At 39.3% G+C, this 24,945-nt stretch overlaps 1 protein-coding gene and 1 long non-coding RNA gene across 3 annotated transcripts in view; one reads left to right on the top strand and one right to left on the bottom strand.

Annotated features, from left to right (window-relative positions):
- Nucleotides 1-24,945, bottom strand: part of LOC103147728 (semaphorin-4G-like) — a 31,864-nt gene that overhangs the window by 6,282 nt on the left and 637 nt on the right. The window contains exons 1-14 of one of the 2 annotated variants that reach the window (XM_016678741.1): nt 19,170-19,390; nt 18,528-18,811; nt 10,031-10,179; nt 8,280-8,342; nt 7,483-7,581; nt 7,248-7,341; nt 7,040-7,153; nt 6,421-6,575; nt 5,505-5,680; nt 4,100-4,244; nt 3,092-3,314; nt 1,699-1,814; nt 1,459-1,613; nt 380-438 (exon numbers count right to left, since the gene is read on the bottom strand). In XM_016678741.1, the coding sequence (XP_016534227.1) occupies nt 380-438; nt 1,459-1,613; nt 1,699-1,814; nt 3,092-3,314; nt 4,100-4,244; nt 5,505-5,680; nt 6,421-6,575; nt 7,040-7,153; nt 7,248-7,341; nt 7,483-7,581; nt 8,280-8,342; nt 10,031-10,179; nt 18,528-18,657 (1,678 nt within the window). In that variant the 5' untranslated portion in view covers nt 18,658-18,811; nt 19,170-19,390. Of the gene's footprint in view, nt 1-379; nt 439-1,458; nt 1,614-1,698; nt 1,815-3,091; nt 3,315-4,099; nt 4,245-5,504; nt 5,681-6,420; nt 6,576-7,039; nt 7,154-7,247; nt 7,342-7,482; nt 7,582-8,279; nt 8,343-10,030; nt 10,180-18,527; nt 18,812-19,169; nt 19,391-24,945 lie in introns of those variants that run through there. The other variant, XM_007566221.2, reaches the window with a different exon arrangement.
- Nucleotides 16,859-18,204, top strand: LOC107837913 (uncharacterized). The gene is made up of 2 exons (XR_001663963.1): nt 16,859-17,125; nt 17,840-18,204. It is a non-coding gene; the product is annotated as an uncharacterized LOC107837913 (long non-coding RNA).

Here is a 24,945-nt window from a genome sequence, read left to right on the forward strand (position 1 = left end):
TGCTACATTTCATCAGAGTGAAAATTGATAAATGGGGAGAAGGCATTCGCCTGCCTTGAATATCAAACAGATTTCTCTCCGTAGACAGCAAAGATGTGATTAAAGAAGGGAGGAGAGGGTTTTACCAACGCTGTGCATATAATCAACTTTCAAAGAGGCCTTCACGCCATCCGATGACAACTGTGCATCTTTTGAGCCTCATATTCTCTATTTTTAATCCTCTGTCTAGATGTTTAAAGCAAACTTTTATTTTATATGTATGTGTATATATATATATATATATATATATATATATATATATATATATATATATATATATATATATATATATATATATATATATATATATATATAAGCATCAGATAAGACTTCTGCATACCGTATCCTGTGTTCTCACACCCCGTTCTGCCATGCTGGATGTCTTGGATTAAAGAGGATCTGTGAAAGGAGAGAAAAAAATTAATAATAAGCACAATAGAAAAATAAAAGTGAGCAGAGGGTTTTATTTCTTATCCTTTGCGCTTGATCTATTTACAGTGTCTTGAAAAGGTATTCACAGCCTGGCTTTTTTTTTTTTAACACTACAACCTCGTGAACACATTTTTATATGATACATAAAGGTAAAAAAAAAAAGCACATAATTGTTAAATGAAAGATGGATATCAGAACCAGCCTTTGCTACTTTTACAGCTGCAAGTCTTTCAGGGTCTAGATCTTAGTGTTGTGCAATTGCACTTTTTTTTTTTTGGAAAACAACTTGAGTCCAGTCAGATTGGATTGAGAGTGCAGGTGAACAAAAATCTTCCACTATAGCTCCGACTGTACTTTTAATCTCAAGTCATCTTCAATCTCCAACAAGATTCAGAAGTATGCTTTGACCAGTTTCCCAAATCCTGCTGAAGACACCCATCCCCACAGCATGTTGCTGCCATCACCATGCACCACCATAAAAATTTCATGTTCACATTTGTTTGATGGAGCGTTAGATTTTACTGATTGGATTATTTTTAAAGGCAACTGATCCAATTTGATTTCATTTAGGGGTATCGGGGAAAAAATGTGATTTGATTTGCACACCACACTTTCCAGATTTTCATTTCATCCTCCTTTAGTTCCCACTTGTAAATAATCTTGTGCTGGACTGCCACATTGAAAATATACAGAAAATGTTGAAGGAGAATGAATTATTTTGCAAGGCGCTGCACCACTTCCTCGTTCCCCGAATCAGCTTGTTTCTGCCAATAAAGCTTACATGTCCACATGAATCAGTGCACTCCAAATATGCAGCTGCATGATGTGTGTACGATTACAGCCGGGGTCAAGTTTCTGCCCGCAGTCCTGATTACGCAACCGTTCTGGGAGCTGACATTGTCACAGGGCGCAGCGATACATCAGGCCAATCAAGGGTCACCTTCAGTCACCTGATCCAACCGCACGCCGGCAGATTTCAACACTCACCTGTTCGACTGAGTCACTACGTCCACACACTCGGCTCCGCTCCAGCCACAGTGAGGATCCCGGGAAAATATGCAGTCGTAGCAGGAAGTGTATCTCTCGCAGTTCGACAGCGGCAGCTGAACAACCCCCGATGGGGAGCTGACGTACACACTCGTCTGAGGGGGGAAATAATTAGGACTTAAGTATTAAGACAGTGAGTCATCTTCAACTTTGTGTATTTAAGGTGGCGAGAGTGGCTACCCGCTCTGTAGATAGCAGAACGTTGGTAACAGGTTCTGGTTCTTCAAACAGCTGCAACTCTTCGATAATGTGCAGCTGACCTTTGATGTCTACGGCTTTGTGCAACCAACCTTCATCTGGATGGATCAAAGATTTGGGATGTTTAGTTAGCTAGTTTTCAAAATGTTAGTCGGTGGAGATGATTCAACACTGGAAAACCATCAAAGGAGCAGAGCTTTGGATTTAAGTTTAACAACGTTCACCTCAAAACCTCTCTTTTTTTTTTTTTACAGATGAATTATCCTTAGTACTTTTACACTGTAAACCCACTGCAGTCATATTCAATAAATTAGAATATACCATAGAATAATCAGTGAAGCTTGTTTGTCAGATTAAAAGCACGATTTGAAAACAGCAACCTTTAAGTGGGTATTAAAAAGACATTTCACTAAACCCACATTTCTGCTTTTAACATCCATCTGTGTGTAATTTACCTATATTATAAAATCGCTTAGTAAGTTCCTGAAATAAATTGAACTTTCCGTAATGTTCCAATCTATCAAATGGGTCTGTATTACATATAAAGAAATGTATTACTATTATTATGACAAGCAGGTTCAAAGTGAGTACATCAAGATCTGATTCATAAATAATGAAAAGTTGTCTGATAAGTGGGATTTAACAGATGACTACTGCAACCACTGGCAAAAAATAAAACATGGGCTCAGAAGATGCTCAGTCAGATGTTTTAATTTGCAGCACAGAAAAAAAAATCCCAATTATTTTATCATCAGCCAAATCAATGCCATTCCTGAATTGCTTTCGTATGCCACGCAAACTCATTACAAGGGCCAACGAACGTCCTGCAGGCTGCATTTCTGACAACCCAAACAGCAAAGGCACAGGTGAAATTTTAGAGATGTTTCTCTTTCCAAAAGTCAAATGGATTTTTCATTAAAATAAGATCTCAAGAGTCAACGATGAAGTCAGTAAATCGACTAGGTTTCCAACTAAAAATTTAGGATGAAACTTGGGTGAATAACAACGCTCCATTCTGCCAAGCTGTTAAAAGAGAATGTTGGAATCTGATTGGATGACAAATATTGTTTTTTTTCTGTTATTTGTGATTTCTGAAACAACTGACTGAACATCCTCCAAAGCGCTGACATCAGATTTTTGCCAGGGGGTTACATCAGACCGGTGCTCGCAGAGCCTTCATAATGGACATTTTGCAATTCTAAAATGATCTGATTCAACATTCAGAGTAGAAACAGTGCCAGGCTCAAATCCTCCCACCAGCCCTCACTGAAAAAACAATGTTTTGTTTTGCTTTTTTCATCTTTAAAAAGGACTCTAAACCCTCCTTTACCAGTTTTTATCTAAAAATCAGCTTGCCGAGAAGCTTTACACACACCTGTGCCCATATATAAAACGTGGTACGTTTGCTCGTCTACTCCCTGGACCACAGTCGCTGCCATATGTGTGTAGTCTGTCGTCCTCCTGAACAAGAGGGGACGTCTGTCTGCAGGCTGGACCTGATGGGACATTAGAGGATGCCGTCTGACAAAATCCAGGACTTCGTCAGGTAGGGACGTGGAGACGTTCATGCCCTTGGCCCTCAGCTTGCCAGTAATGCACTGCAGTAAAAGAAAGACCAAAGAGAGACATGGACGGGGGATGAGGACAAAGTAACAAAGTGCTTGGAGAGCGAGAGAGAGCGAGACAGTGTTGTCCTTATATGTAATAAACCAGTCTTTAAATAGAGGCCGGCTCCGGAGGGTAGAGAGGATGTCAGGAGGATTAGTGAGACGGTCCTCAGGGAGAATTCAGACATCATGAGAAAAATGGGAACCTTTGGAAGACCGTGTCAAGAGAAACTGCAAGTTTTCATTTAGATTTTAATAAGCCTGTGTGAGCTCAGCGTCCGTTTTTCTGCTGACACGAGGGCGACTCGGCTCTCACTGCACCTGAATGAGGAGGCAGCTTTCCTTTCGCTTTGTTCTGTTCAAATGATGTCAGCCAACTCCTCTAAGAGGCTTTCACGCTCTCCCCCCAAAACCTTTGACTATTCCTTTTTTTTTTTCATTTAATGGGAAAGTTTAATTAAGTCTGAAGAAATGCTGAAATTCACCCACAATAGAAAATGTCTCCTACCGCAAAGTCGACCGCTGGCCCCTCTCCCCTTTCATTAATTGCTATAAAAATGGTTCGAGTCTCTCAAAGTCGACTTTCATTCTTTGTTTAGTTTTCCCTCCATGTTTAGTGCAACGTCTTAATGAATTCATCTTCGCTTAAAAATGATCTCATCTGCTCTCTAGCTATTCCTGTTTAATGCAAGTTTGAAGATGAGCTTTGTTGTAATTTTAATAAAACTCAAAAGCCGTCACTGTCTGTGTGCAAAAGCTTGTGGACGTGTGCTTACAGTTCCAGGTCGTGGCTCGGGGATTTTTCCAACATATTCCTTCCAGGTGGAGCCGGGATCCTGGCTCTCCATGTAGGGTCCTCGGAAGGCTTCTTGGACTTCAGACAAAGCGAACCGACACACTGCAGACGCCTTCACGTTTTTCCTTTGTACGTCAAGCAGCAGGGGGAGAAAGACCAGAGCACAAGTCACAAACAATAACACTAGTAAACCAGGGGTTACCATGGCAAGAGAAGCAGAGGTGCAGCGGCGCCGCGGCTCGTCAAAGGATAGAGAGAGACAAACGGGAGGAAAATAAGGAGGAAGAGGATGAGTGCTGACAGAGATGAAGCTCATTAGAAATCATAAAGGTCTGAGAACGGGAATTAAGAGGCAACAACGAGGTTTAGGGGAGGTAAGAGACAGAATTGGAGCTTGAAGAGAAAATAACAATATCAAGATGTATGGAGTGTTATTTGTTTATGCTGTTTGCTTTGATATAAAATAGCATTTTCCATTGCTGCTGCCTTAGGGTGAAGGATTGATTTATGCAGTAGTGATACACACAAAAATCTTCAAAGTCCAAAGTTCAGTGCAATTTTGTCTTCATGATAACTTTGTCAGTATGTGAAAGCAAAAACTGAGTTCCTGCATAAACCCAGAAAACTCTACAAAAATGGACAAAATGTGAAGAGAAACGAACTAACAGATTTGCAAACCAAAAAGCCCTGAGCCCATCAGTTCTGCTGGACTGCAGGTTTTGTGGCCGGTTGCAAAACGTCTGAAGCTCCTCCATAGTTACTGTGGGCCTCATTGCTGGGTCTCTGATTAATTCAAGGCTCAGTTCATGTGTATAACTGAGCCTTGGTGTCATGCTGTTTAAGGTGCATGAAAACCTTTGAAGGCAACGTATGTGCTTTAACTAGCAAAGAGTTTCAGACATGGAGAATTCTTCTTTACATGCCTCTTCTTTGAGCGATACCCAAGAGATGTAAATGGAAATTTACTGCAGACTTGGTTATCTTAAACAATTCAAGCAGCAGCCACAGTTCGCCTCCATGTACTTATTTCTGTGCTAAAAGTTATTGAATAAACAGAATCTCCTTGTATTTTTGTTCCATTTGAACCACATAAATCTGGCGTTTCTCAACATTCAAAGGCAACTAAAAATCCGCACAACCTTTTCCTAAACATCTGTAAACCTTCAGCTCGTCAAACCACTTGAACCTAACGCCCTCTGGACTTAGTTTCTCTGCCCTCTTTCCATCTCATCCCCTCCTGAGATCTTCGAAAGCTTCAATGTATTGGCTGCTGCCTCTCATCTTAGTCTCACTCGTCCGCTTTCGCAATCTCAATCGCCCATCCTTCCCGCTCCGCAACCCAAACAGAGATTTTCTTCTTTTTTTCTTTTTTTTTTTTAACTCACCACTCCAAACCGAAGATGCCGTAAAACAGAGTGTCCTGCGGGGCGAGGCCATGCATTACGAAGACGCTGCGCAGCATGTTAAAGTGGAAGTCGTACTCGGGCAGAGAGCAAGTCAGTCTCGTCTTCAGGAAGGACGTCCATCGTTTCTGGAGAGTCAAATGGCCTCCTCGGTCTCCCTGAGGGACAAAAAAGGAGGAGCAGATGAGGAGAGGAGAGTCGTGTAAGGCGAGGACTACAAAACAGCCAATGTGTCAGGAAAACATTTACAACTGATGTGGGTAGGTGTGAGGTGCCGTGCTTCATATCTGTAACACCTCTAGAGATCCAGGACTGAGGGCGCACACACACACACACACACACACACACACACACACACACAAAAAAAGGGGGTTATGACCCCCTCGTGGAATTTCATTCCCTGGTATCAGATCAATAATAAATGTCAAAGACACACACACACAACTGATTTTTTTTTATTTTGAGCTGAAGTTTTTGACACTGCACAAGAAATCCTGATGCATTTCTATTATAATAAAACGGATTGATTTATATACCTCCAAAAACAGCCCCAGTGAGCTCTCTTCATTGAAGACAAACAACGAGGTTATAAAAGGCAACAGATGGCTGCTGCCTATCAGGGCAGCGGCGAATGTTAATCATTCACATTTTAAAAAGAAAGACGCTAAACAGCCTGTCTCACCTGCATTCATCCTCTCCAAACCTCACTGGCTCTGCAACTAATTCATCACCGACGCAGTCTGCTCCTGTAATTATGCCGCGCTCCTTGACTCTAAATGTGTCTCCCAGCCCGCCTCTCGTTTGTTACATCAGCTAAAAAAAAACTTCATACATTTGCCCTGATGAAGGGCTTCCCTCCCAGCAGCAGAATACAGAAGACCTTGAGTTTTGCACTCGCCTTGCAAATTCGGGCCACACGCGCCACCCTGCTGTGGCTGTAGGTTGTAGATTGCTCCTGGCTCTTTTCGGTGAAGAAGAAGTAGATCTTATCGTCGTCTCCATCGCTGCTGCCCAAACTCTCCCTGACAAGAGCTGAACCCACAAAGTCCGCCTCTGCAAGGAAGAAGAGATGAATTGAAACATTTTTGCCTATTTTTTGGTGTATGGAATTGCTTAACATATTTGTATTTGTGTCCCATTTAGATGTACTAAAATTAAAGCTGCCATTACATCAGTGTTGTAGTACTCGAAAACGGTCTTGGTCCCGAGACCGGTCTTAAGACCATTTGTTGATGGTCTCGGTCTTGTCTCAGTCTCGATACACTCTGGTCTTGGTCTTGTCTTGGTCTCGGGTTAGGTGGTCTTGAACACAACACTGCATTACATATTGAATTTGCTGCATCAACTAATTTATCTATCTAACTGCGTGCTCTTTCTCATTAAGACCACAAATTGCTAGGGGCCATCCAGAAACACCATCACAATGTTAAAACACTTTAAAATAAAACTGTGGTGCACTCGCACAGTTTTGCCATCCAAATGTGATCAAATGCTTCTATTTCAGGAAATGATCTCACCGTTCAGCCAGCGTGTGGGAGCATTCTCCGTCTTCAGAGCGGGAGATGGAGCGTTTCGGCGAATATCCGGAAAGCTCCAGAAGTCGTACCGGGAAGCTGTGTATATCTGCTGGTCTGAAGCAAAAAAAACCCCCACAAAACAAGGTTTTGCGTCATCCAAATTCGAAGACAAATTCTTCATGAAATTGAAATTTTTCATGTGGCTTACCTATAATGAGGGCAGTGAAACCTGTTGTTGGCCCATAAGGACATTTATCTTTGCCTTCTTCGGGCTGAGAGGACATAACAAACCTCTTTTCATCCTAAAGGAAAAACAGAGAAAAAAAAAATACTCAAAAAAGCAGTTTTTGTAGCTAAAACTTAAAATTAATCTACCATCTATGAAACACATGATATAAATGTGGTGGATTGCTGAAGAAAGAAAAAAGTATTCATGGACATACAACGTATGCACAGAGGGGCATATAGGCGTGAGTCCCACACATGTACAGGTGCGTAGAGTTAAACCTCTGCAGGAGGCGGATGTGATTAAAACACTCTGTCTGGAAGAGGAAGAGAAAAAGCACACTTAATTAAAATAAAAGGAACAAACAACAATGTGTGCATTCACATATCAGATGCAACATAACAGCAAATAATTAATATTAATGAAATTCATGTTAATGTGTGCTGGTTTGTTAGAGAATCTATTAAACTAAAATTTGCTCTTTGATACAAACGCTGAATTGGTAAGAAAAGCTCTGTAATATTGGGTAAAGCCAATACAGAAAGTTTATTTATGGACATTTATTTTACATTTATCTGCTACATTTCTGATATTATCCACTTATTTTAGGAAGCAAATAGTTAGGGACATCAATTTTAAGCACCAAAACAATTGGACCATTTGATTTCATGCAATTTAGTTCTTTAACCTTTGTTCCCAATTATACTTCATCCCTTTGCTCAAGCCTGAAACTGCTGGACGGATGAAGCTTAGAGAGTGTTGAACATTTTGACACATAACACTGGGATATGGTGATAAAGTGCTTCAAACAGACTGAAAGGATGTAAAAATGGGGCAATAGCCTTGTTCCCCAGAAGAATTAAGGATTTCACCAGCATTTTAACTACGAGAGGCACAGAGAGAGAATAATTTGGCAACTGCATTTTTTTAAGAGAATGTAGCTTTTCTTTTAATTATTAGAGTAAAACAGAATGAAAAAAAATGACAGGATTAAAATAAGAACAAAGTGCCAACCTTATTGTCTTTTCCCTTGAGCACACACTGAAGCTTTTGCTCAGTGGAGGCCTCCCACTCAATCTATAGCAAGACCAGAGAACATAAAGCAAGACAGAAAAAAAAAAAATCACATCATTGAACCCTTGAGGATATTGAAGAAATTACCACACAATTGATGGAAAATAGATTTTCCTTTTGTCACCGTGGCATCTAAAATGACTACTGTTGAGTAACCAAACGTGCTTTTTTATGTTATGTAACAGATATTTAGCTCACAAAGGAGATGGAGGCACAGCAGCGCTTGCGATGCAGTGCTACGCGCATACACACATAAAAACAGGTGAAACACAAAGCAGAACAGATGGAGGACAACACTTGCTAAAAGCACAGTAAAACATTGCAACACCGATTTGACTCTTAATTGGAGTCAAATTGTTTCTTGGAAGAATCCAAGACAAAGTCATAAAATATCTTCTTTTTTTTTTCTAGGCTTGTATATAAAATAGCTCATATTCGTGGCTTTAGCCCAATAAAATATTAAGAAACACAGATCTTATAAAGCCTAGAGGCTTTTCTCGGCTCGATATTAAAAGTACAACTCAAATGTGAAGCATTTCATATAGCCTGAAAATTTTTATGTGCCGGGGAGTAAAGAGGTAGCCGAGTAAAACATTCAACACATAAACAACAAGAAGTGTAATGTTCATTGTGCCACTAGCTAGGGATATAGTTTAATTGCTCTTTTTTATTATGAGTTACCTTAAGGAATATCTAAGCCTTAACACGTCCTAGAGATGTTTACAACAGCTTGGCTGTGAGAGTGTTTCAGTCAATTCTCCACATAAATACACCGAAGGAAGTCTGTGATGAAAGTTTAATGTCTTCTTCATGAATACTGGCAACAATACTTTTCTTTTACTGCTCTGCCTTTGTTGATTTTATTAAAATAAACAAATAAAAAAAAAAAACACAAAACTACACAGTCCTCCATGTGAAGGATGTTTTATAAACCTTTAAATAAAGGTACCTTTTATCGCAGTAGCATAACATGCTGAACATTTCAGAATGATCCTATCTTTAATTTGAGAATCTTTCTGTAACACGGAAAACTATCCACAATTAGTTGCTCTTGACAAAACTACCAGTATTCGAGTTACGAAACAACTGAATATTTAAGAAAATAAAAATTTTAATTTGAGTCAGCGTATAACACAAATATAACCTACTGTGAAGACAATAGTTTAAAGTAATTAAGAAGAAAAATATATAGAGAGATATACTAACTACTAACCGAGGTCAAACTATAACCATCATTTATTGCTCAGCATTGACCTAAACAAGCCTGCGCTGGGAAGTACAAAGAAATAAAGTTTAAACATTAAACTTCATCAAAGTAAATTATTAACAACAGAATTAAACATTAGGTATTGGGTTTTTACATATATTTATTCATCTGGTAAGACTGCATTAAGATTTATGTACAAACTGAATTAACGCAGTATTCCTCTATTTGTTAATACCTGAGGAGGGAGTTGATGCAAATTAAAATGTTTTTTCTCAAATTTATGCAGCAATTAAAGTGGCTGCAGCATAACAGTGGCTTCCTTTGCTTCGACCTCAAAATGAAACATTTTGGATGTTTTCTTTTCATAACTTTCCTGCACTGGGGAGCATAAATGAAACAGTAAAAACTGCAAAAAAGAAAAGAAAAAAAATACATGGCATGTGAGCACAAAACATGCAGCAACACAACAAACAAACAAACTCACAGTGAGAGCGGAGCTGGCTGAGATGTCAGAGGCATTCAGAGCGAATACGGCCCCACGGGCCCCCACGTAAAGCCGCTCGCTGTCAGCCTCCAGCAGCATCGTGCTGTAGTTGACTGCAGAAGACTCGAAACGCCTGTAGCCCTCGAGACCTGACAGGAAAAGAAGATGAGAAGAGGACAAGATTTTAACGAAGGTGACTCTGCGTCTGCTGATTCTGCAAATAGGAATAATGTCTAGCAAAGATACTGTACAGTTACAGTACGTCTTTAAGCCACTCTTGCTCAGTCGAAATCAGCAGCATAGAAATCATTACCATTCACGAATGAGCTTCTAAAATTGCAGAGGTGACACGTTCAAAAAAAGTTCTATTGTAATTGGACTTCCTCCAGTTATTTCTGCAGAACATTTCTGTTAAGTAACAAAAGGTACGGTAGAAAAAGCCACTTTTGTACAGCTTCACACATTAATAGCTAGGCATAAGCACAAACACTTCTCACTGAGGCTATTGATTACACTCTGTCTCTATGGGAACAAATGCAGGTTCAAAAATAACCCGACCCAGAAGAAAAAAGGTATTCTCCGTCATTATATTTTCATCTTCTCCGCTTTAACGTACACGTCAAGTTAAAAGTATTTGTTGAGTGGCGATTAAAGTAAAAAAAAAAAAAAAAAAAAGTAAAATCTTTAGAAGCTGATAGGGTTTTGTCCACAAACATGTCATGTACGACATATTAAACCTGAAGACGGAGAGCTTTCTCAATTGGATCTGACAGGATGAGGATAAAAAAGGCAAAGCAGAATTTAATCTTGGATGATGGATTTCCCACAGCAAGATTTTTGAATGTTGATGCAAAATCACCGAGCAGGTGTTCTTGTTCCCTGTCTTGCTTTACAATTTGAAGTTTTTATACAGTTGTCTGGAGAAAAATACTCTAGTTAAATATATGGGTTTGTTTTTTGTTTTTCTTCAAAAAAACACGTTTGAAGCTTCTTCCTTGATGATTTTGAATATGATCCGCCCACATTTTTCTCTTTAGTCCCTTTCTTTCTCATAGTTACAATGTCCCCACCATGTAGAATGTAGTGAAGAGATCACCTCGCCGTTAAATGAAGAGGTAATGTGATTAAAGAGTGCTGGTTAAGAGACGCTGGTTTGTGGTGCATTATCCTGTTGAAAGAGGCCACAGTCATCAGTGGTTACCATTTACATGAAAGGGTGTAAATGGTCTGCGACAATGCTTTGGTAGGCGCAGCTGTGCAACTACATACTTCTGAGGTGTATGCGGCGACTCCACCCCGCCACCTCCGTCCTGCCCGGGGTTTTTCAATGTGCAGGTGTATAAATATGACTTAGTCGTGGATTTATAAAAAATGTGTATTAAAAGAAAACAGTGTAATATCATGAGTAGTAAAAGGAGCATCATCCAGTGCTTTACAAATGCACAACAGCTGTTACACAAAATGCTGAAGCGATTTATCCACCATCACTTTAGCATTCCCATGCATCACGCATAGTGCATACTCACTTTTTTTTTTTTTTTTTAAACCACCGGGTAAGTGGTATGTAGGTGGTAAGTAACATTGACCTTGCAGGACACAAGGCTGCCCAGCAGAGTCTCACGCTGTCTGTTCTGGCTTGTTTTCTTCCTATACTGCATCTTGGAACCATGCATTTCTAGGTAAGAGATTCACTCGGCCATCCGTGAGATGTGAATAAAATAAGAGTGGGTCAGCGCTTTTATGCATTTTCTCTCAGAACCACCAGTTTGATCGACAGTAGTTTGCTTGTTGCATTGAACCACCCAGACCAGTCTTCTCTGTCCAAACACCTGTCACTAATTCACCATTTCTATTTTTTTTCTCTTTTTTTGTTGTTGTTGTTGTTGCTTGGACTACTTTTGAAAGACGCTGCCCAACACTTTATTGAGCTGCAGCTTAGGAGACGTTATGACTGAGTTGTTTGATTCATCGGGGAGGTGGCCTTTGTCAAACTCTCTTACCCTCGCCCATTTTCCTGATTCTTACACATTAACTTCAACGACACAGTGTTTACTTGCTGCCTAATGTGTCCCTCCCACTAGCAGCCGTAATGATGAAAAGATAATCAGTGTCATTTACTTGGTCTGACAGCTTCTGCCTGATCGGTGTGATCTTATCCAGTTAATTTTTCCAGCACTCATCAAAACCTACGAAAAGGTCAGGATAATTTTATACACAGATCACTGGGCTGTAAATCAAGGTGCTGCACTAATAGCACAAGCATTTGACGACAAAGTTCAATTCTATTCTGCAACCAAAATGCCGCGTCCAAACGAAAATATACTCGTATCCGAGTTCATCCAACATCCTCAGTCGAATGTCCTCTGCATTTTTCTTCTGTCAAGCTAAACACCTCCATATCCTCTCTCTCCACTCCTTTGGCCTTACCTGACTGGCAGTTCAATCTCCAGCACATTTCTCCAAATATACCCAGTGTCTGCCGCTCTGTGCAAGCAAACTCTGTTTTACCTTGATATTTCTGTTCCTAAACTATCCATCCTGAACCGTCCCTATGGATATAGTCCTCCTTGCTCCTGTCCGTCCTCAGCACTCTGAACAAAAATCTCAGCTATTTTTTTTAACCGCACATGTCTACCTTTTAGTCAGTGGCATGAAGCGTGGCTTCTAATCACAGCTAACATTTATTTAATGTTGTTCTGACTCTGATGCATATGCCTTAGCAAAACTGTTGAATAAACACAGACTTATTTGAGTAATATTTACAAGTGCTAATTATCTGAATATCATCCGTTCTCACAGTTTTTTCTCTTTTAACAGTAACACAAGCATAACAAACCAGTTGAAGCTGGTTAATTAGTCAGGCTCTAGTAGTCACCCTGCAAGCAGCTACTTAAAGACACAGCCTGTTTCCTCCCACCCCCAGTTTCCACTCAGTGACAAGTCATGTCTGTTGCACACAGAAATACTTTGAAGCAGTCAAATTAGCTTATTCCCCTCACTTACAGAAAAGTAAGTGAGGGGGAAAATGTTGGAGCATCTAGCAGTGCCCAGCAACAGGTGGGGGAGGGAAAGTGAAGCAGTGCTTACTGCAATAAACGGCTGAAAATTTCCTGGCATTTCATTAAAAGTACATTGAAAAACAAATAGACTGAAGCAACTTTGACACATGGCTGTTTAGCACCTTGGAATACCTTGACGCCAGAAACTGACCCGTCTGCTCTCATTTTTCAGTAATTTTCACACATTCCTCTTAAAGGGAAAATGTGTTTCTTTCATACTAGTAAGAAAAAGTGTTGGTAGCCTTGGGCGCAGAACTGTTTTACTCTGTGTGCAAAACTGCACTCACTTTGGCAATTCATCAGAAATGTCATTAAAAGGTGATTTAACTTTTTTTAAGCAGTGTGACAGAATATCTTTTGGAACATTTTGGGACAATAAATCCTTAATGAGGCCATTGTTTTCACTAATGAGGCCATCAAGGTCACATGAAAACCTGGCTCTTCCCTCTATTTGAGAGGGTAGTGGTGATTAGTGCACTCTATTGCCATTCAGTGTGATTGTTCCTGTGTACAGTTTATAAGCCAGATTTTTGCAACTAAAGTTTTAAATCTTAAAAAGACTTTCGGATGAGAGGTGAAACATCTTCTAAGATTCCAACAGAAGTCCAGTTGCCTTCATTTATAAAGGCTCCCTCATACTTGGGCGTAACTTTGTTAGCCACACGGAGTCATCACAAAGCGTCAGAGGACGGTTGAGATTTCATAGTTAAGCGTACAGACTCCTACGTGTTTTATGACAAATTCCTTCATTTCCCACAATCCGAACAAACACTGGCAAGGTTGATGAGATAATTGGACACAATGCACTGTTTCTTCACCACCAACGCAGCCACTGCACACCTTATCAGCTCGCACACAAAACCGTTCACCATGAACACAGTTTCCTGCCGAGCAGTTTATTGTCTGACAAGACCACCATGTCGAGGATGTCTGAAAATCTGCATCATAGTAAGCAAAAGACCTTGTGAAGTTGCTGGCTGAAGTTGAGAGTGCATTCAGAGAGGAAGGATCGATATTGCTACAACCAGCACAAAAAGCCAGGTACGTCTGCAATTGCACTCAGGAAGATATATTGATTTCTGGACACATCCTGTGGTCTGATTAACCTGGAGTTGAAATGTTTGGCCAAGATAACCATTGTTGCATCTGAAGGAAAAAGAGGGGAAGCTCGTAAAACCTTGGAACATAGTCGTGGCGCATGGGTATGGTGGCATCATGTTTTGAGGCTGTTTTGCTGCAAAGTGAACTGATGCAATTTACAGAATAGATGACAAAATAAGAAAATAACATTAGATGGAAATATTGACACGAAATTTTATCAAAAAAACATCAGCAAAGATATTACAGATTGTGTACAAATGGTGCTATAGGTATCTAAATTCCTGGTTTTAGCTGCATGTCACTCTCCAGTTTTCCAAGCTATATTTGGATGGATCTGCTTGACAGTCCAAGATACTAATGAGGTCACATAAAGACATTCAGTACAATGTGTGCTCACGCACAGACACTAACAACAGACGTTAGAAACTCGCTTGCGGCAGAAAGTTGTGCAAAGTTCTAAACATATAATCTATCAAGAGTCCACTTAGCCTGAGTAAACATGACACCAGTGTCAATACACACAGACATCTCTGAGCCGGTAAGAACCAAAGCAATATTTGGAAGCGGCCTGTGATGTACAGCTAAGTCGGTGTCTAATTAAAATACCCGCAGAGATTGATGCTGAGCAGCTTCTATGATCAGGTGCGGTAATTTTGACGGCAATTAAGCCATATAAATGCAAAGACAATCTACTTCTCATGCCTGCCAGAGAGCGATGCAGCCAAGAAGAAATGTGTCATGAATCCACCAGCCACAGCCAATTCACTTCCCTCTGAATATTGCATGGTTATCACGGAAGCTGTCATTAAGATTCCTATCAGCTGCTCTGAAACACAATGCTCTCTGTTCAGCTGAGCAGAAGTCATTTCCTAACCCGCGCTGCTCCCGAGTCTTCAGGTGTCTACTTTTATCCTTTATTCTCAGCAGAAACAAGAAGAGTTCTCGTCCTCTGGGGGATTTCAGAACAAGAACTTCTCCTACGCAGTATGAGCGTCTCATTATGAGAGAAGACAATGCATTATGACTGAAGAAAAAAAAAAGCTGACATTTCCTCTAAGCAATCCAAGCATTAAGACGCATAACATGTTGTTTGAGTGAGGGCTTGACAGCAGGCGTGAAGTACCTCAAAAAACATCCTCACTGGGAGTGTGGCACACCAGAGAGAAATTTATCAGGGCTGCTTTACAATAATAAGTCCCAAAAGCACTTTTTTTTTTTTTAGCTTCGGCTTAGAAGAGCATTGAAGAAAAGGCTGTCTGAGTCGGGTTGTGAAACAAAAAGGTCTGAGCCAGTCACAGAGAGGAGCCACAGTGATGTTATTTACTGAGCAAACACTTGGAGGGACCTCAGCTGATCAGTGCGGTACACTGTGTTCAAGGAAACACACACACACACACACACACACAAAGCATACAAACACACACACACACTCATCGAACTTCAAAGCATTAGACTGTGACGTGACAGCTCACGCTCTGCCGCCAGACGTGTTTACTGCTCACCTTTCTGACGTTTACATGAATCTGAGAGCAAATGATCACAACACCTGACAGGTTTAAATTAGGAGAGGCTTTCTCACGTTTTTTTTTTCTCCATTTAAAAATCTACCCATCACCCAAATGATGGGTGGATGGATGGAGAATTTATTTAAATTGATAAACCTAAAAAAAAATTCACCTAACATGATTTTTTTTTTTTTTGTTCTTTTTTGAAGAGAAAATTGTAAAGCCTAAATGTTTATATGCACAAATGATTTGTCTAACCACTCAGGTTTGGAAGCCTTGGTTTTAAATTGTAGAAAAAATAAGTTTTAGTAAAGGGGCAAAAGATTCATACTCCTTGAACCTTTTCACATTTTGTCACATTGCAGCCAAACGCTAAACTCTATTTAATTGTATTAGATGTGGCAGATTACAAAACATTCTTTATTATCAAGTGGAAGTATAATGCATTCAAATATGTGGCGTGTATTTGCATTCAGCCAGTCTGAGTCGATACTTTGTTAAGTCACCTTCACTCCAATTACACAGCCGCAAGTCTTTTATTGTATAAATCTGCCAGTTTTGCAGATGTACTGACAGCAAAAAGCAACTTTCACACATTTATCTGGATTTTGACTAGGCCATTCTAACATGAATTTGGTTGCATCTATACCATTTTAATATCGATCCAGGCTCTGCTGTTATGTAAGGGAGAACAGGTTCAGGGTTCAACTTCTGTTGAAGTTGTTTGCTTTGTGCTGATCTGCTACAAAAGGTTACAATAACACACATTCAAATTTGTGGTTGGGAAGCAACAAAATGTAGAAAAGTTAGAGAAATATGAATTATTTTTCAAGGCACCGAATCAGTTTGATAACATAGTAAAGTGAAAGAAGAAGTCAATAATAACTAAAGTGAGACCAAGGGAAAAAATACAAAAAATAATATTTATGTTGACTTAGAGAGATAAGCAGACAACAGGAATTAAACAAGAAGAATTTATTTAAGAGGGTCGAAAGGCTGAATGAGTATAAATTATAAAAATGAACTAAATGAGCTAGTCACCCTCTTGGTGACTAAAACAAATAGTCACCAAGAGGGGTTTAAATAAAGGAGTAATGAGAAATATTTAAAGAAATAAAACTGTTCAAAAACAAGTGGGATCAGATATTATGAAAAACTTTTTATGTTGCAGTACGAAATTTTTCAAAACAGTATAAAAAAATAAACAGCTCCTGTTATAACGATTCACACATCCTTACACACGTCCTAAGATAAAAATTGTATACCGCCGTCTTGCACCACACTACAACAGTTGTCATGGCTACGGTGCTTCTCGACTACTCTCAGCGAAGTCAGACGCCCTGGATGCTCTGCAGGGATCCAAGAGAAAGCAATTCACACATCTGCTTATGTCTCCATCGCACCTCAGGGTACATGCCATCACTCACAAGGTAAGTAAATAATAATCACCGCTAAGCACAAGAAGAGTAAAAGAAAAAAAATCATCACTGTCAAAAAAAGAGATACAATGTTTATTCACAGGAGTGAATAACTGAGATTTCTCGAAAAAACAAAAATAACAAAAAACAAGAATGGAGCCGTTTTGAGGTGCGAAAGAAAGAAGTGGCAAAAAATAAAAATCTTAAAAGATACAAGGTCAAAACATTAAAATTTTAACTGAGCTCCATTTTGCATTCAGTTTTTTATTATTATTTAACTGAGCCCAAAGTGGCATTCAATATTATTCAAACTTTGAATGGGGAGGGGAAAAAAACACAGGTTTGATTGATCAGCTAAAGAAATTGAAGCTTTTAGATACATTTTAGTTATTTATTTACACCGAGGTCTTAAATCCTTTGTTATCATTTGCTCACATTCACCTCTGACATAAGAAAATTACTGCAAACTTAAAAGCATTGGAAATAGTTTGATATTCCTCAAACCTTGTCCTCATAATAATGATGATAATAAAAATATATGAGCGCAAGCTTTTCTTAACAGCAGCACAAAACTATGAAAGTTACATGAGAATAAAACTCTAAGTTAGTCACACATGCTAAATGTAACGTAGCTAACAAACACAAACTAATCCATTTGATTATTTCAATGATTTTCAATTTTTTACTGTGTAGAAATGTACTTCTAGACTTATCTTCATTTTACAGAGTAAAGCACACGACTGGACATCAGCTGGTTAATTAGATGGGTTATCAGCTCAGGCAGAGCCTGCAGTCAGCTGCTTAACCATCATGCCACTTGAAACTTGCCAACTCCAGCTTTAAAGCAAGATTACCTGGATAAGCGTGAAGGGTAGTGCTGCTTTATTTATGCCAAGACTGTAATCAAAGATACCTCTAAACAGATAAAATGTAATGCTTTGTAAGCCGGGAAAATGTGCAGTGGCTTTTTTTATGCCAGGTGATCCGTGGCGTGGAGCAACAGGTGGGTAAAGGGAAGAACTGTGCTACTCTGTAATCCATATTCACAGAGGAAATGTGGCTCGCTCTGGCACTTTCTGTATTGTTTAATAGGACTTTGAACCGTGGAGATGGTAAGATTAAAGATTTGAATGTCAAATCTTTGACATTTATGGTATATCAGCAACTGGTCCATTCCTAATAACATGTTAATGTAACAGATGAAATAAATGAATTAACATCGGTATTGATGTTTTTACACATGGTTATCGCACAGAGAAAATTTAACACTGGCTCATGCCAGTGTTAGGAAACACCCCGAGAGATGGAAACACCACAGTAAAAATACTAATCACAGGATATTCCCAAACATTCTTCTGGAGAATATTTTCAGATTGCAAAAGCCATGAACGTAAATCTCAGCAGACATCCTTACCGCTGCTCAGGACGGTGACGCGTGGAGTCACGTCCAGGTCCAGAGGCGTTCTGAACGGAAAGCCATTCGCCACTGCACACAACGAAGTGAGCAACAGGAGCATCGCTGCCATGAAGTGAGCTCCCAGCATCTCTGCTGGGTGTCTCTTGGGGTAGAAACTCTCCTTTAACAGGTCGCACGTGTGCACAAAGACATTCACCTCTTCAGACAAACACTCATGGGCTGTTACTCTTTCCTTTCACTGCAGGGTTCCTTCAGTGTGCAGCACCAAGGAGGGAAGAAGCCTGAAATAGTAAAACACACACACACACACAGAGCCGGTGGAGTTAATAGTCTGTGATTGAGAATGGCAAAATGGGAAGAAAAGTTGGTGCAGCAGGGTTCAGTCATAACAAATGAGCTGATGCATAGGGTGCTCCAAGAAATACATAGAAAGTGCATTCGATCAATTAAAACATATCATGTGCTCCAAACTCTCAGAGCATTGATTAAGAGAGCAGCAATCTCATGATTTAACTAAAAACACAACTGAAAACAGAGACACATATGCGCCGACATTCCGATCCTAAACTTGAGGGTTAATCTGCAGAGAAGAGTAATCTAGATCGATACGAGGTGGAGCCAGTTCAACAGCGCACGTACCTTAGAGGAGCCAAACCCACGAGTGGATGAATGGAGAAATATGATCATCTCTGCGAATTGTGTGTGTGTGTGTGTGTGTGTGTGTGTGCGCGCGCGCGCTGTGATGTGAATGCCAATGTTGCTTCTGCAGAGTAAGACCCTCTTCAGGAGCAGTGGAAGAAGTGATAGCGAGAGGAGGAAAGGGATGAATTGTTTGTGTGTATCCCATGCACCAGTGCCCTCACCGACTGACAGAGAGAAGACACTGGCACACACTCCGAGGAGCAGCGCAAGCCTTGTCCAACCTTATTTGCAGTAATGGTAATATCGCTCTTTCGTTTACTGCCTCCCTTTTAAGCGATAAAAGAGAGAGACACTAACTGCTCCCAGATCCCAATGCAAGCAGCCACACTCTTCAGCACTTTCCATCAAACAAATCATGTCTAAGTCCTTCAAGCCGAGAGTCCAGAGTCTCTGCTAAGTACACCACACCGACACGAAACCAGGCACGGCATTAATCTTTTGATCAAAAATGAGAGAGATAAAAAGAAAAAAATATATATATTAAAGGTTGAAAAGTGAAGCTATTGGCAGTAGAGACGGTGACTACACCTTTACAGAAAGTCTCTGTTGTTCTCCAAGGCTAACACCATGACAACTGGCTTTAACGTTGCATAATGCAGCAGCGAGAGCGATGCACTGCATCTGTGATGGTGACAGCAATACAGAGAATCAGAAACGTGGGTTTTATTTTCACAGCATACGCATCACAAAGAGAAAATATGGGCTCCGTCAGACTTTGCGTTTGGAAAAAAGTTGCATAATCGCATTCCTAAACAAGAAAAATCACTTCCAAAAGTAGAAAAGGACAGGGAGTATTAAAACCTGTGATGTCTTTGGGTTGGTGCTTGTTCTTGTTTTTTTTTTTGTTGTTGTTGTTGTTGTTGTTTTTTGTGGTAATGTATCATTTCTTTTTAACAGAAGGTCAAACTAAAAAAAACCTCTTTGACAAGCCAGAGATAAACTGAGATTAGCAACCAGCCACATGATGATGCAACAGCGATCTGCGGGTATTTATAGAAGAAAACTCTCTACTTTGTTGGGAAAGTATTGATTGGTGGATTATCAGGATTCCTTGTAAGTTAGCTGCCTTCATTTACACACCAACATTATGTAGGAATTAGCTGAAGGTCTCTGTAAGAAGGCTCCTGCACTTAGCTTGTAAGTTTCCAAAAGACAAATTCAGACCCTTGGAAATATTTAGTCTTTGATGTAGCCATATTTGATTCAATTCCCAACCCTTGGACATTCACCCCTTCTCTTCATGCTGATTTCCTGTCTGAGTAAATGTAACAAACTGAGTAAATGTAACAAGTGCCACAAAATATAAATTATAAAACAGATGGTAAACTATGACAGCATTCCTGATAAACCTCAAACCGTAAAGTCTTGTTCCAAACATTAAGCCTAACAAATTACCAAGTTAATATCAGTTTATTAGACTTGTGATACCTTTTAAAGACCAGAATGACATTGAGGTATAATATTCCCTGTAATAAGTTACTGTGTAGCAATAAGAACAACTATTGTTTTCCTGTTCTAAATAGAAGCAGTCACATTGTGTTATCTATATTTATGTGGAGTGTTTATTTAAATATCAAAATACTTTAAAGTTTTTATGCTGTAAGAATCTAAAAAAAAAAAAAAAAAAACATAGCTATACTCAATATTATTAACTTTTGATTTGCTAATGAATTTGCAATTAGGGTTGTATGATGTCAGGAAAACATTTCATTGTGAGACTACTGCTGGTTACAGTGACGGTGTGTGCATCAAAGCCAGTTGAAAAAAAGTTCTTAGCATGCAGAGTGTTGATGCGCAGTACTTAAAATATTACATCCAACCAGATGTCAAAGCAGTCCTTTGCAACTGCGATTTTACAAACGCTCCATTTGCATTGTAAATCATTTATTCAGTACTGTTTTGACAATGTTATTGTGTGAAACCAACTGCCAAAGGGACCTAAAAGGCAACAGTGCAAAACAACAATAAAAAAATAAAAAAATCAGGAAATTAATTTAAATCATGTTCTCAAAAACACGCTGGCTCTGCTCGGCTTGCACGTGTCGGCATTTTATTGTCTCCCCACCTTGCAAAAACGTCCACTTTGGGTTTGTGGCGACTTTGCAAAGAAAAACAAACACCACACATGTAAAATATCTTAAGTAATAAAAAGCTCAGCGGCTTTAATAATTGGCACTGGAAAGAATCATTTCAACCAGCGGACCCTCAAGTTTCAGATGTTTTAGAGCAATAAACACAGAATGTCTGAAGTAAAAAATGTAATCAACTGAGACGTTATAGTGAAGGCTTATTGATCTCTGCAAAAGGATGTTAATTTACAACCGACGGGAAATTAAACCCAAGTTGATGGCGTCAAAAATGTGACTTTTTAGATTTCTTATGGTCCCCTAAGTGCTTAGAAGAAAAAGTGGAATGTCAAACTTAATCTACCAAAATACGGGTGCTTTTTATGAGTTTCTGAATTTGGGAACTATTCTCATTTCACTAATGTTACAAATTTACTCTGCAGAGGAGCAGTTACTCCATCCATAAATCCCCCCAATGGATGTCAGCTGTAATGACTTGTAAGATTTCTCAATCTTGCGTGAGCGTCACCTAAAAAAAAGCCAACAACAAGAAAACAGAAGGAGTTCCATTCAGGGACACTTTTATTAATCATTCATTTATGTCATGGACTCAGTAAAAACAGGTTGTCTTGATCTAAAAGCACTCAGGAAATCAGCATCCTATAGTGGTCCTGATAAGGAAGAGCAGTGCTTTACGGGTAAATGAAATATGAATGTAACAGAAAAGAGAAGATGGGAAATAAAATTGCAGAGAGCAATTACTCAATTTCACCACTCTTCATGGTCAAATATTTCTGTGTTCATCTTCATGGCCTGAAACTCAAAAAATCCAGGAAACTTTAATTTGCAGACTAGCAACCGAGCAATAAGCCAAAAAATGCGAGAAAACATGGAGCCAGATGATCTTTCTAATCTGTCTACCTGCTGACCTCGGCCCCCAACATGCTCTCTGTCCTGTGACATTCACTCACAGAAACGATTTCATCAAGCAACCACAAAGTGGCTGAACAGCGGAGGACGGTGGTGGCAGCTCCCTTAACAGACACCACTTATCCTAAAGAACGTATAAAGCTGAATTTCTCAGCGTACATGATTGTTCTTGAGTGACAAAGCAAAGAAAAGATTACAATCAACATTACTGAGCTGTGCTCCAACCAAATAGATGGACGCCTTTAAAACCAGCAGAACTGGACTGTATTTGTTCACAATTCTGCAGCTTTACATGTTTTACTTGCACAGTGGTGAATAAAACACTTGAGCTCTGTACATCCATCTCTGACACTGGAGTTATTCTGATACAGTAGCAACACACAGAAGACAAAGCTCTCTCACTGAGATGCTGTTTGCCGTCATTTGTTTAGAAAAGATTAGTCCTGTTTTATATAACAGAAATAATCTCCTCTTTCTATTTCAGGTGTGACATCAGCCTAAAAGCCCATCGAGAGTCGCTGGACTTAAATTCATAATCTCTGAGGGCAGACAGGGACTTGCATCTTCTGTGAATATAATAATCTTATAGCCAGGTATTGCAGATATGATTTATAGCGAAAAGAAACAAACAAGATAGCTAAAAAAAAAAAAAGCAAAAGGGTCCCTAATTATTTACTTGCAAAAATACTAAAATGAACACATGCAGTCTTGGGTGTTTTTGCGTTAATCAGCAATATCCTTTTATCTTGAAACAGTCCAGATGACTCCAGGTTAATTCATCCCTTTGCCGATCGCTAACATACACGCTAACATTTCCTATTCCCATTTCTCACTTCTCAACAAACCTTTTCACAGCCATTTGTTTGAATGAATGTTTATTCTCTTGGTTATTAAGTATTTTTTGCTAAATGGTGGGGATAAAGAGTCCTAAAAATGCTCATATCCATCCATCTATTAATGGTCTTTACCTCATTATCCTTGTACTCTTGTGCCTGGTGGGTAAGTGGCAGTCTACCTTAGAAGTGACACACAGTCACTTCCTATAGTGGTCCACAGTCACTTCTAAGGACAGCTTGGAGAAAACAGTAGACCTAAAATGATTTTGGACGGTGGGAGGAAGCTGGAGTACCCAAACAGAACCCACACCTGCTCATGGAGAACATGCAAACTTGATGCAGAAGGAGCCCGGGACTTCCTGCAGACAGCCACCAGTGCAAATAACTAAAGATTTTATTCCTCATCCTATTCTCATTGATCGGAGTTCTGACCCCAGTTTGGGTCCTCTGATTATTACGAAATATGGACTTATGACCCCTGATCAAACCACAATAACTCGTTACTTTATTAGAGTAGCGTGCTTAAATTTCTACACATAAAGATATTGAATTTGACTGTCAAATGGGTACGAAATGTCACACATGAAACATCATACATACTTCACCAGAATGCTCTCTCCCAACGCTGCAAAAACAAAATTACATCACTTTATTCTTGCAGCACTGACATACATTCTGGGTAGAAATTGTTCTTGTGGGGTGTAAAATATTGTGCAATTAGTCAGAAATTTAGAGCAGTAGTTATTGATGCTCTGAAGGACCTATGAGGACTTTCCAAGAGTTCTGAATTAGAAAGGTGGAGAAATATCAAATATTTTCACCAGAAAGAACATTGCTGCAAAAAATGTTGCTTTCAAAAAAATAAATAAATAAAATAAAAATACAACAAAGAAGGTAGAGCAGCATTTCTAACAAGCAGACAGATTTGCAATCTGAGCAGACAGCTTGATTAATTAATCAGCTGATATAAACTATAGAGAGCAGGAAAACCAAGAGGCCTAATACTCCAACAATACACAAGCTTAAATTGCAAAAAAAAAGTACAGCTAATTTTAGGAGGTGAATATTCTAATTTTATTCTGGTGCCTATGTCTATGAATGAAAAGAACAAACAACATGTTTTAAGTTACATTATTTAAAAAACAGTAAAAAAAAAAATAAAATCTATTATTGTAGCTGAAGACTTAAAAGTCGTCCCTTCCGTCTTTTAAAAACAAAAATAGATTATGTTACACATTTAAGTTGTTTGCTTATCTAAATACCCTGAAATCAGTTAAGGTTATCACAGCAGTAAAATCTCATGTGGGCCATTACCAGGCTTACAAGTGGCCATGTTGCCAGATAACTTACTCTTACTTGAAACTAAATGTTTTTTTTTATAGTCAGAATTTATTTTAGCCTTCCTGTTATCATCAATATTTATCAGGTCTGGCCCTTTGGACTCCTAATAAGAAGAAAGAAACTGCAGGACATTGACTCACTCAGAGCTTAAAGATCAGATCAGAGACTTTCTGTAAGAGTCCAAACAAATATCTAGATAACAAAAGAATTGGAAACCAGCTCTGTAAATGTTACCACGCTGATCAGTCAAGCCAAGAATCTCCATTAAACAGTAGATAATGGAGTTTGTTTGGTTTACATGCGCTTCTTTGAGAGCTTAATTATTAGCTGGCATTTAAGACACTGTCCAGATGATGGCTGGGTAACAAACTTTGAAAGATCTATGCTCCTCCTGCACCTTGTGTGTTTACAGTGCATGCTCTCAGCTGTCTCTTTCACATGTGGATCCTGCATAGATAGGTCTGGGAAATGTAAAATTACTAAAAACTCACTCCTTGAAAGTCTAGATTACTTAATACCGCAGTCATGCAGAGAGAGACA

Source organism: Poecilia formosa, unplaced genomic scaffold (genome assembly GCF_000485575.1).
Source record: "Poecilia formosa unplaced genomic scaffold, Poecilia_formosa-5.1.2 Scaffold188, whole genome shotgun sequence".
Lineage (NCBI taxonomy): Eukaryota > Metazoa > Chordata > Actinopteri > Cyprinodontiformes > Poeciliidae > Poecilia > Poecilia formosa.